This window comes from Chiloscyllium punctatum, chromosome 2 (genome assembly GCF_047496795.1).
Source record: "Chiloscyllium punctatum isolate Juve2018m chromosome 2, sChiPun1.3, whole genome shotgun sequence".
Lineage (NCBI taxonomy): Eukaryota > Metazoa > Chordata > Chondrichthyes > Orectolobiformes > Hemiscylliidae > Chiloscyllium > Chiloscyllium punctatum.
In genome coordinates, this window is record NC_092740.1 from 127,173,647 (window position 1) to 127,185,962 (window position 12,316).

At 36.1% G+C, this 12,316-nt stretch overlaps 1 protein-coding gene across 3 annotated transcripts in view; it reads right to left on the minus strand.

The window, feature by feature from the left end:
• smc5 (structural maintenance of chromosomes 5) overlaps nucleotides 1-12,316 on the minus strand; it is a 62,570-nt gene that overhangs the window by 35,847 nt on the left and 14,407 nt on the right. For all 3 annotated transcript variants that reach the window (XM_072588294.1, XM_072588279.1, XM_072588286.1), the window contains 10 exons: nucleotides 11,067-11,229; nucleotides 8,344-8,478; nucleotides 8,112-8,252; nucleotides 7,680-7,841; nucleotides 6,697-6,768; nucleotides 5,593-5,848; nucleotides 4,035-4,189; nucleotides 2,961-3,074; nucleotides 1,707-1,801; nucleotides 792-924 (listed from right to left, as the gene is read on the minus strand). In XM_072588294.1, the coding sequence (XP_072444395.1) occupies nucleotides 792-924; nucleotides 1,707-1,801; nucleotides 2,961-3,074; nucleotides 4,035-4,189; nucleotides 5,593-5,848; nucleotides 6,697-6,768; nucleotides 7,680-7,841; nucleotides 8,112-8,252; nucleotides 8,344-8,478; nucleotides 11,067-11,229 (1,426 nt within the window). The remainder of the gene's footprint in view (nucleotides 1-791; nucleotides 925-1,706; nucleotides 1,802-2,960; nucleotides 3,075-4,034; nucleotides 4,190-5,592; nucleotides 5,849-6,696; nucleotides 6,769-7,679; nucleotides 7,842-8,111; nucleotides 8,253-8,343; nucleotides 8,479-11,066; nucleotides 11,230-12,316) is intronic.

Sequence of the window (12,316 nt, forward strand, 5' to 3'; positions counted from 1 at the left end):
TCCCTGTGTTTGCAGGTGACTGAATATTCAAGAAGGGGAGTAATTCTGAACTGGGTAATTATAGCCCATTAAACCACATAAATTCATTGGGAGCAGGGCAGAGGCATGGGTTCTACCAGATGGTGAGGTCAGAGACAGAGAATGAGGGCTGAAATCCTTGCAGGGTGAGGAAATTATTTGAGCAGCAAACCACAAAACAGGACACCTATAAAGTGACAAAGTGAAACTAATACTGGTAAAAAAAATAACTTTATACTACTTTATTAATTTAGTTTAAATGTTTCCCTTTAACCCTAAGCTTTAACTCAGTTAATAAAGTAGTATCAGTTTAATTATAGACTTTGCCAGTTTCACATTAATGTCTTTTTCCAGACTTCCTGTTCTGATGCTTTGCAATCTCAAATAACTTCTTGCCCAGTGCTCCCAAACCCAGCCAGCATGGTCTCTTTCCTGCTGTCCCTGTCCTCACTGTCTCTTAGATCCCATGTCCCTGCTCACACGCCTTAGTCACCTGCCCTTGATCCCTGCCACTCAGACCTTGCTCATCATATCTCAACTCTCCCTTAGGGCCTGGCTGTCCAGATCTCCAGCTTAAAACACCTCATGATAGAAGAAAAATACCTATGGTGCTGTAAATCTAAAATAAGCATAGGATGCACTGGAGAAACTCAGAAGTGTAGCAGTATTTGGGGGGGGGGGGGGGGCGGGCGGAGAAGAGAGAGAGAGAGCGCGAGAGAGAGAGAGAGAAGACACTGAGTCTAATAGGACTCTTTTTTTTTCAGAGCACATACCTTTTCAATCAACATTTTGGTTCTTGCAGTCCCTATTGGAACGTCATACACCTTGTACTGCTCACATAGGTAACTCATTACAGGTTCCGGTGCATCTATCAGCTCTCTCAAGTAGGATACAAAACCATACATTCTATTTGAAACAAAAATGATAAGTTAATTCGAAGCAATAAAGAAATAAATTCAAAAGATTTCTGAAAGAGTAACCAAATTTGATTGTTTAAAGTGCACAGATGCTTATGTTACAAAAGTTTTTGCAATTGGTGCCCTGTTAACAGTATCATATTTACTTTTTACCATTAGCTCAAGCATTCCAAAAACGAATGAACAAAAGAAAAAAGGAAAGTAAAACAAAGTAAATTAGATTCAACTCAATCTAAAATTGTACTAATTTATTGAAATATAGTAAAAGTAGAAAGTGAAATGCTTCATGACACATGTAAAATGATGTAAATAATGTTTATCCAATTGTTAAATTACAAGATTACATGCAAAAGACTAACTAGATCTGTTAAAATATTAAATGTGATAAATATAGGGATATAGCAGTTTTAATTATAACAACAAATTGTTTATGCAAATTGTTCTTTGAGTTGGAAAACTGCAAATCAATTAACAATTATAGATATCTACAGATGAGTCATCAAGTATTCAGGGCAGGAGGCATAAGTGATTAGGGAAAGTCCATTGAGCCTCTTCGAAAGCTAGTCAAGCATAACCAGCTAAAAATAAAATGCAAATTTTATATGCCGATAGTTCTACTTACAGGAGGTTTTATTTCCGTTACATGTTGAGGACAACATTGTTAACTTATAAAATCAGTAAATACAATTTTAACCTTATACAAAGCTTTGTTATTATTTCACAAGTTTAATCCTGTCAAATTTATTTCAAAATTAAATTTAAACTACTTACTGAAGTTCTTGAATGGGTCTCGTGGGTGGCCTCCCTGCAGCTGAGACAGAAGGTGCACATACTGCATTTACTTTTAGCCTCTGTTTATCACGAACCTGTAAGTGCAAGATTTCTGTCAACCAACCTATTAGGCAATATTGTATCAGATTATGAATTTTCTCAACTCCTGCCCCTTGCACAATCTTCTTAAATGTTTGTTAATCCTCTTTTTTTTCTAACATACATACATGCACACACCACTAAATAGGTAGATCATGGATGTCTGTCCCAAACGAAGTTAGTGCTGACATCAACACAGCCTCTCACTGAAGATCAGTAAGCTCTAGTAATAACAGTAGTAACATGAAATTGCATATTAGAGTCTGTGTAAAATAAGTATCTGAGCAGAATTTTTAAAAGAAATCATTCATGGAATGCAGCTGTCACTGGATGAGCTATCATTTATTGTCCATTCCTAAATGCCCTTGAAAGTCAGAAATAGGTACACCAACCACCTTTCTTACTTGGAACAAAGATGCTTTTCCTCTTACAGCTGCTGGATCTAAGTCCTGAAACTTCCGACTTAATAGCACTGTGCGGATTGCCTTTCCTACAGGATAGCAGTAAACCAGACGGATTTTTAAAACAACTGACAACAGTTCGAAGGGCATTTTTAGATTAGCACTTAATTTCAGATTTATCAATTGATTTAAACTCCACCAGCTGCTTTGACGGCACTTAAACTCACATCGCCAGTTACTAGTCCAATGACATTACAATTACACCATTGTTTCTCTCTGACTTAAGACATTACAAACAATTAAAACATTATTAATAGTGTAATTGCTACATCATAAGTAAAGAAGTCTTTCAATTTCACTAGCGTCAATTCACAGTTGGATGATTGTACATATTTTGGGTGGAATTTGACCTTGTATGATCATGTTTAATGACAGCACAGATTACACCTTTCCAAATTTTCAATTTCATTTATTTCAGAGCAGAGATTGGCAGAGCCCTGGTCAGGAATTGGATAGGAAGTCAACAAAAGCATAATGGAATGACCTGATGGGTGGTGTAGGTTCCTCAATAACTGAGGACAATGAGGAGAAACTAGGTGAAGGCAGTAGGCAGGGAACACAACAGAAGAATATTGACAGACACACGTTTAATTAACTTTAGTTGTGGAGATATTTTAGCAATCTCTTTCTGAAGTTTGCTTGCAAAAGATCAAATGAAATGCAGAGTCTTGCGGATGTCTGTGCTCATACTGACCTCAGAAAGGAAAGCACCCATATCATCCATGTTCACACAAACAAAGGCCCTCATATCGTTCATTGAAATATGATTTTCAACGTATTTGGCATTTCTTGAATCCTTCATATTAAGCTATAATAAAATTAATAGGTAAAAATTGATAAAATGTTGCTGGAAAACAGACTAAAATAAGGCACAACCATAACCTGCAATTTCAATTTCTCGATTTGAAACTAACAGCATTGAAGTAGATCATTATCTTTCATTCAGAATGGTTAAAAATTCTCAAGTTCAAGACGAGTAAAATCCAGAATACCAACAAGGCTGGAATGAGTGAAAGGAGATAATTTGGGTGTTAGCAAATAGTTTTAAACATTCTTGAAGTAGAATTTAGAATTTTTTCTTGTTTTTTTGAAACATTCATGGAGGTACACATGCTGCTTGCTAGGTTAGCAAGTACAGCCCAACTCTAATTGTCCTTGAGAAGGTAGCACTAAGTTGGAGTAGGAGACTGTGCAACAGGTACTTTACTGTTTCTTCTTGCATTCTAACTGCATTGTAACGTGGGGAGAGGTCATGAAGGTTAGTATAATAAATAAAAGTTGCAATCATAATCATAAAATTACTTAAAACTACAGTGCAAGATACAAGCCATTCATTCCAAATAATCATGCTGATCTTTATGCTCCATCGACTCTCCTCATACTTCTATATTCCCACTGATTAATCAACCACACGGCTGAGGCTTAAGGTGATTAGCAAAAAAGAAAAACCACAGGCAACCTGATCAATTTTTTTTGCCAATAACTGGTGAGAATTTGGCATGTCATATCTCCTGAATAGCAGATACAGATTCAATGGTATCCTTAAACAGGATTCAGCACAATGGTTGCCGCAGGATGCTACTTAAATAGATTTTGTTTACTGTACTGTACTCTACATCCTACTTTTATTTCATGTTCTGCTGTTTCACTGAAAACACTGATCAGCACACAAAAGTCCAAATACAAGTACAAATCAAATACACATTACTTTCTCTAATTATAAATGCTACCAGTATTCACGTATAGATAATTAAAAAGAGAAATTTACCTCAAGCATAATTGGTTCATAGATGTGCCCACGGAATAGATTCCTATTCTGTCTTAACCACAAGACAGCATTGTATGTATCCCGGAAATAATTTCGGAGACTTTCTTCTTTAATGTGCATCATGTCTTCGAGTCTCTTGATATTAGCCATAATCTCTGAGTTTCAATTAGTAGTACATTACTCAATGGGTCACCAAATGTTTCCACTAACAGTAAGTAGTAACATAAAATACTGCCACTGTCTAAGTAGAACAACATAAATGCAAATACAGATAACACAGTAAACAGGAGCAGAAGCAGGCCATTTGATCTTTTGACCTTGCTCTGTCATTCAATGTGAACGGCTGATTATCCAACTCCGATTGTCCCTGCTTTCTCACCAAATCCTTGATTGCTTCAGCCCCAAGATCTCTATCTAACTCCTTCTTGAAAACATTCAATGTTTTGGCTGTGGCTAACTGGTCTGTAATTCTGTTTTACTCCTCCCCCTTCTTTTCTAATTAATGGAGATCACATTTACCACCCCCCAATCTTTAGTAACTACTCCAAAATAGAGAATTTTGAAAAGATGACCACCAATGCAGCCAATATTTCCAGAGTCACTTCTTTTAGTACTCTTGAATGCAGATCATCAGAATCTGGTGATTTGTCAGCCTTTAACCGCATTAATTCACCTGCACTATTTTCTTACTAATAGTGATTTCCTTCAATTCACTCTCAGTAGACCTTTGGTTCCCTAACATTTCTAAGAGGTCATTTGTCCAGACAACAAGAAAGTACATATTAAATTCCTCTGCCATTTCTTTGTTCTCTATTACGGTTTCCCCATCTTTTGGCGGTATTTACTAAACTTTTTTCTGTTAACATACTCATAAAAGCTATTATGGTCAGTTTCTATGTCCTCTGCAATTTTACATTCATGCTCAAATATCCCCTGTTTGATTAAATACTTTGTCCTCTATTATTAAGAATTAATTTAAGTACTGTGAAATTTTATTGCAATGATTTACTGATAAAAAGGTTTTGGAATTAAATATTACAATAAATCCTTTCACTGTAAGAATTCACATGATTTGCATATTACCAACTGGTTTTTTTTGGTCCGGAGAAATGCAAAAAACAGACTAATTGACCCATGTCATTTATCATTTCATTGAAAATAACACCTCCCTTCAACTTTCTTGAATTAAATTCTGACTAGTTAGTATTAGAAAAACATCTTAGTTTTCTGGGTCTATTTAACAACTTCTGCTGAAAACTTTCACGAGTAGTAATAATTTGGCTGTTGAGATAGTAGTTTATTTCGTTGATCCTAGAGTGACAGATTTCAATATTTCCTTCAATAAAAACAAAGAATTGTAGATGCCATTAAAAAATTACAAAATTTTGACAAAGGGTCACTGGACTTGAAACAGTAATTCTGTTATTCACTCTACAGATGCTGCTATACCTACTGAAGTTCTCCAACACTTTCAGCTTCTGTGTCAGTACTTTCCTTAACTATCCATATTATAGATCTTTAAACACCAGAATTTACAATCTTTCTAGAACACACTCACTCTTCTTCTCTTTCTCCAGATTTTCCTTCTCTCTTCGCAGTTCTACTTTCTCACTGTCAACAGTGCCTTTATCCTGTTGAACCTTGCGGAGAGCACTACTGATTTGATCTATTTCTGGTTGCACATGGTCATAATTCCTGGTCGTGTTCAGTTCTTTCTGCAAATCTTCTATCATTTTTTTGGTGTTACTTATTCTTTTCTGGCGGTCAATTTCTTCATCTTTTTTCATTCTTAAACGTTGCTGAACTTCTTCAACCTTGAAGATAAAAATCCTTCAGTTAAGTATATCAAAATACAAAGCAAAAAAAAAAGAACAAATAGATCCTCTTCATCTTAAACATGATATCAACATTTGAGCAGTTTATAGACTGTCGAAAAGTAATAGTCATAAAAAAAAGGGCAACAGCACATTTTACGAGTACTTTTGAATACAGCTTCCAGGAGAAAATGTTATTGCGCAGTATTTTTGTTCTACAAAGATTACAAGGCTCAAGACGGAAAGAGAAACATTATATCATGCAAAACATTATCTCAAGATTGCTGTTGATAATTATAGCTTGGCATCAGAGTGGTGAGCATATGCTAACACTCACGTTTGAATGTCTTTTTTAAGTGAAAGTGCAATAGGCATGTAATAGTGGCATGGAGTTGATGTCATACAAGACGACTGAGGAACGAACAGCAATACAATAAGCATCTGGCCATTTTCCCAAACCTGGATGGAATAATTTATCTATTTACCCTAACAACTACTTTTACTATTTTAAACAGATTAGTTAGGTCATTTCTTAATCTTCTGCACTTAAGGGAATATAACACAAGGCTATAAGCTTATTTTTTAATTCCAACATAGCACTATACACATGACAGTATTCAATAAGGAGAATTTCCAGAGCAGTCATGAAGGTGGTTGGTGTTAGAAGTTGCCAATGCTAAGATGTGCATGCAAGTCATTCTTCTCAAATTATAATTACAAAACAAACTATATCATTGTCTGGTTCGCCTTAATGCATGATACTGTTGGTTTTCATCAACAAAGGTACTGTTTCCCCATAGGGCCATTTCACAGAGTGCGAATACATTTACAGATGAAGTCCTACCAACCTCTTTGTCCTTCCTTTCCAAATAATCTTGCTTCTGTTTGCATTCTTGTGTGATCTTCTTAATTTCAGACCCCTACAACAAAAAAACCAATCATTCCGCTGAGGTATGTTATTACAGAAAAGCCCAGGCTTTAAATGTTATATACAATACAGATGTTATTCAAACGAGGGTAGATGGACAACACAGTGGAAATGACTGATTAGATTAAGACAATAAAAGGAGTTGCACTCATAAATAAAGAAATCACAGGATGCTCACTCCAACGATTAGTTACACACTTTGCTTCACGTGACTGAAAGCAACCTACCCCATATGAATCCTCTAATTTTGTTTATGCAAGAAGGTTCATCTAAAACATGAAATGCAAAAGGCCAATCCATACTTACACTAACATGGTGGTACCCTGTCACACTATCAAAACTATTGTTATTAAGCAAAATCTGCAGCACAGACACAGACATGCAAAGAATCATAAATGATGCCGTATATCCAGTCTGACCCTCTTTCCTTGTGTTGGCTCTTTGATAATGGTATTCCAATTAATTCCACTCCCCTGTGATTTCCCCATAGTCATGCAAATCATTCCCCTGCCAATATAACTTATCTCAATTAAACATTCAGAGCCTGAAATTTATCAGTCTCTAGGAAGTGAGGGAGAAGGCGATGGGAGCTGGTAAAACCATAGGAAGTTGACTGCATCCTACTGTCAGGGAATTTGATAGATGTAAAGACCTAATGTGGGCCATTTCATGGTGTCATGAGTCAAACAACCAACATGCATTTGAAAAAAAAAGTTTCTCAATAGTTTAGAATACAACAGTTTAACCAAGATGCTTATTTTCACCAGAATAAAATGTTATAAATTATAAATAACATCTTTTAGAGCCAAGATGTCTGCGACACTTGCAATTGAGGGGTGCTAAAGTTTATGAAATGCTGTCATAAATAAAATCAGGAATTCTTTCTTGCACCAATCTTTTAACCTTTTCTTTTATTTTTGTTTCCTGCTCCCGACATTGTCTTTCAACAGTTTGAATTTTTCTGGTCATTGGAGCTTGGGCTTCCTTGAGTGCTTTCAGTTCTTGTTTAAGCTGGTCACGGACACGCTTCACTTCCTCATGCTCCTGTCGAGCAACTTCATATTCCTTTTTAAAAAAAAGGGCATGGCGTCAGTCATTTATTGAAGGAAATAGATGTAATACTTTCTCCATCACAACAGAGACCATAATAAAACTATGAAAGGAAAAAAAAGGTTGAACAGTTTCTAAACACCTAGGTCATCAAAAGCAAGAAAATAGCCAACAATATTACACTCTAAATGAGTTTACATTCACTGAAAATCAACAGCCCTAACATTGTTCTATGAAGCTCTGAAGGAAAATGCCATCTTACGTAATTATAAAGTCATAACTTACCACCCAAGGCCTCTTTCTTTCCAGCATCTTTATTTTATCTAAATGTCTCTGTCGTTCATAATATCGCTGCACATCTTGCTCGTTCCGTTCATTCCTCTGCTTCATCTTCTCCAAAGCAACAGACTTTTCTTTACATGTGTTCTACAAATGCACAGAATAACTCTTTTCACATGTTAACAGAAAAAACGGGCCAAATAATGTTTACAACAAAAACAATATTATTCCTTCATACCTCAAGCTCCTTCTCTTTTTCGCGGTAATTCTTCAGGTCACTGTGAAATTTGTACATTTCCGGTGGGCCAACTGATTTTTCAGTTGCTTCAAGCAGCTCGATTTTTGACATTTTTGCAAACTCCCCAACTTTCTCCTTTAAACATGAATCAAAACAATGGTTAAACTGGACCAATAAAAAACCAAGAAACAAATTTGATCGTTACATGAAGACGAGACTGTGCCATTTAGTAATTTTATACAAAGGTACTGGTGCTCACGATGTCATTAACATTTCTGCAAAGCCAGGAACACCACGAATGAAAGCATATTTAGTACAAGTCGGCAACACAAACATTTTTATCTCTTGAAAAGTGGTGACTAAAGAGAATCTTTTTTCAGTCTTTGAAAGGATCAACAAGTTGCAATCCTTTGTATCTAGCGAGGAGCAGCACTGAAATATTGTCTCTCAAACTGTAAAATTTGGCAAAAAATTTTTGATTGACCACTTTGCTTTTCCTTTTGAATTCAGACTTAGCTTGGAATTTTCAGAATTTAAAAATTGGTTAACAATTTTTTTAAGGGAGGGGGTGGAGGTGGTAATGAGCACAGAGAAAATAAGGTCATTCTGTGGTCTGGCACTCTCAAAAAATATTTCTGTCCCATGCATATTATCTGCATCAAACATACAGATCCATAAACACAGAATAGCAATGTTCTGAGTCAAAACTGCAGAATCAATGATCATTCAATAAGAGATCCCAATAAAATTCCCAATACTGAAGCCTGACATCAAACAGTCCGATTTTTATCTCTCACTAACTTCGCCAAAGAGCTTCATACATTAAAGGGGCAGAAATGAAGAACAAGAACAGGAAGACAAAACTAAAACCAACAAAAATTTTGCCTAAATACATTTCAGAAAATGTGTTTTGATGAGACTTTGTGGAGAAGTAACAAAGCAAACAGGTTTAGAAAAGGACTCTAAAATATAAGCCCAAGGCAGCTGAAAATCTTATCATGGGTAACTTACAAAGCCAGAAAAGCAGAGCGTGTATCATGCCAGCACTGAAATGTGAAAAAGTTGGGTTATAGAAAATTACACAGGTAAACAGCTTTGTTAATGTCTGATAATTTATTACAATCCTCATTACTGGATATGTTTTCTCAAAGCCCTGCAATTTGCTGCATTCAAAAATTTTGAAACTCTGTTTTGATTAACTTGTTAACATCCTCCTTCAGCCTTCAAAGCCTAAGCATGCCCAGCTAGAACGTGTTGCTGTGAGGTGACCACTAAGATCAATGGACAACAGAAGATTTTGCTAAAATTAGGACAGGATTCTGCAAACAAGAGTGTTTTGGATGAGTTGATAACTCGGAATTGGTTTCTCTTGCATTTCTTATCTGCCTCTGATGTGTGCTTGCTTCTGAAGTAGGCTGCACTGTTGTTTTTGTGTGTATGACTCAGATGCAGTCGCCTTGAGAAGGCTTATTCCAGGGATTTAGCCAATGTTAAAATTGCTAAATGAACAAATCTTTGTTGAAAATTGTTCAAATAAATTGTGAACAGCACTGATCCTTGAGGGAGCACAATTCCATCTTCTGTCACAATGGACAGTAAGCCGTTGCCCATTATTCACATTTTGTGTCTTTCAGCCAATATTGCAGATCAGATCATCAGGAAGGTGATGAATGGAAAAGTGCAACTTTATGAATCCTGTTCACTCAGATCTTTGCTGAATTCTAAGTTTCAACATAGTTTACTAATTCCAACTTATCCTATCGAACTGGTGCAAAAAGTAGCACCATACCTGATCAATCCATCAGGCCCAACTCAAAATCAAGCCCACGACATCTACTAAACCACATATTTGCATTATGTAAAGCACTACACAGTCAAATACAAGTTAAATTTGCTTCTTCACAATCTCCAGATTTAAATCTTCACCTACTTTTCACCCACTCTCCTCCAGTTCCCTCTTTGAAACTGGTTTCAACTTCTTGCTATGTTTCTGGACAAATTAAAAATGTGAAGAAATAAATAAAGAAACATAGGGGGAAGAGAGAGAGAGAGAGAGAGAGAGAGAGAGAGAGAGAGAGAGAGAGAGAGAGAGAGAGGAGGGAGAGAGAGAGAGAGAGAGGGGGAGAAAGAACAGGAGTGAGGCAGGAGACAGTGAAAGAAAAGAAATCTAAAACAATCAGAAGACATTTTAAAAGAGAGAATCAAACCCGCTTAATGTAACGTGACCTCCCATCTACATGCAAAAGCTGTAGTACATAGAAAAAAAAGTTGCACCAGGATCAAGTATACTCAGAACTCAAGCCCATTTTTAAAACTTGTGAGAAACCAAACAACTCTGCAAAAGGAATCAAAGGGCATACCTTTCCCCAAATTAAGTAAGGAACCAACTGGAAATATAGCATCTGACATTTTCAGAGAAAACATTAGTGAACAATGTTGGTATGGAATATAAACTTTTAGTTCAGAAGGCACATTTGAATCCCAGGATCATGCCAAATATTTCTTGCATTTATTCAGAAGAATTATCTAAAGGGCCTGTTAGCACTATTGTGTAGCACCGTTCTAGAATTCAAATCACCTGTCATTCAAAATTATAGGTAGGTTAACACTAAATGCAATCAACTGGTGTGAGTGAGGGTTAAATAAGAAGCATGAACAATATTTACCCAAATGCATACTATAGTAATTCTTAGATTTTCCATTTATTTCTGGCATAAACACACCTGAGGTAAAAACTGGCAGAGATTCCCCACTTGGATATTCAAAGCAGAAGTCTGTTCTTCCACCATTTTCTGGGTTGCATGCTCTCCATTTATTTGCCAGACAGATTGGTTGTTTAAAACAGAAATCTCTCGACTCACTATAAGGTTGTGTGGACGTTTGTAACTGTAAAAGGCCAACATTTTTATTTCATAAAATTTATTTCATGCAAGAAATTTAGATAATGAATGATAAAGTTTAGAAAACAATCAGAAACCAACATTGCTTTAACTGCCTCATACAAGTGTACAAAATATATACAAACAGTAAATAACCATTTAGCCCTTTGAACACTATTACCCATTAATTAAGATCATTGCTAATCTGTATTTTAATTTTTATTTTCTCTTCTTGGTTTCATAAGTTAACCTAATTAAAAACCAACACTCTTAGACTTGAAATTTACCATCAACTCTCCATGGCCAAAACATCTGCTTTCTTTCCTTATTTTTTCAGGGGTTTGGTCGTGGTGGCAGGCACAGTGAAAGATTTAAGATTTTCCACTACCTGCGAGTGGACAAATATCTCCCGAATGATCTAGCTCAAATTTTATGGTTGCAGCCTCTGCTTCTAAATGTTTACCAGCAGAGGAAATTGTTTTCTCTCCATTTACTCTATAAACTCCTTTATTCATATGCAAAGAATCCAAATTTAGTCCGTGCAACCTAATCTACTTCTTTTTATAATTAATATAATTTTATAAAATTATTAAACGACTTCAAACTGAAAGTTGCTATTTTTAGCTTCCCAATAACAACTTCCAGGTTCACTCCCCAGTCAGTGCAATGTCCACTGATCTGGGTAGGTTCAGTGTAACATTTTGGATTTTTTTTCTTTGAAGAATTCTTCAATTCTTCTTTGCATTCAATGCAAAAAGCTGTTGCTGTGAACAGAATTAAATCTACAAGTGAAATTTTCAACTTTCCATGCCATTGAGTAAAGGATTTTATCCAATTTAATCACAATTGTAAAGATCCAGATGCACTTTCTTCCCCCAACACACTCCCCTCCACTCCAAATGGTGGAATATAACACAGCAAGATCACGGTGGCTCAGTGGTTAGCACTGCTGCCTCACAGCACCAGGAACCCGAGTTCAATTCTCACCTCGGGCAACTGTCTGTGCAGAGTTTGCACATTGTCCCAGTGTCTGCGTAGGTTTCCTCCCACAGTCCAAAGATGTGCATGTTAGGTGACTTGGCCATGCTAGATTG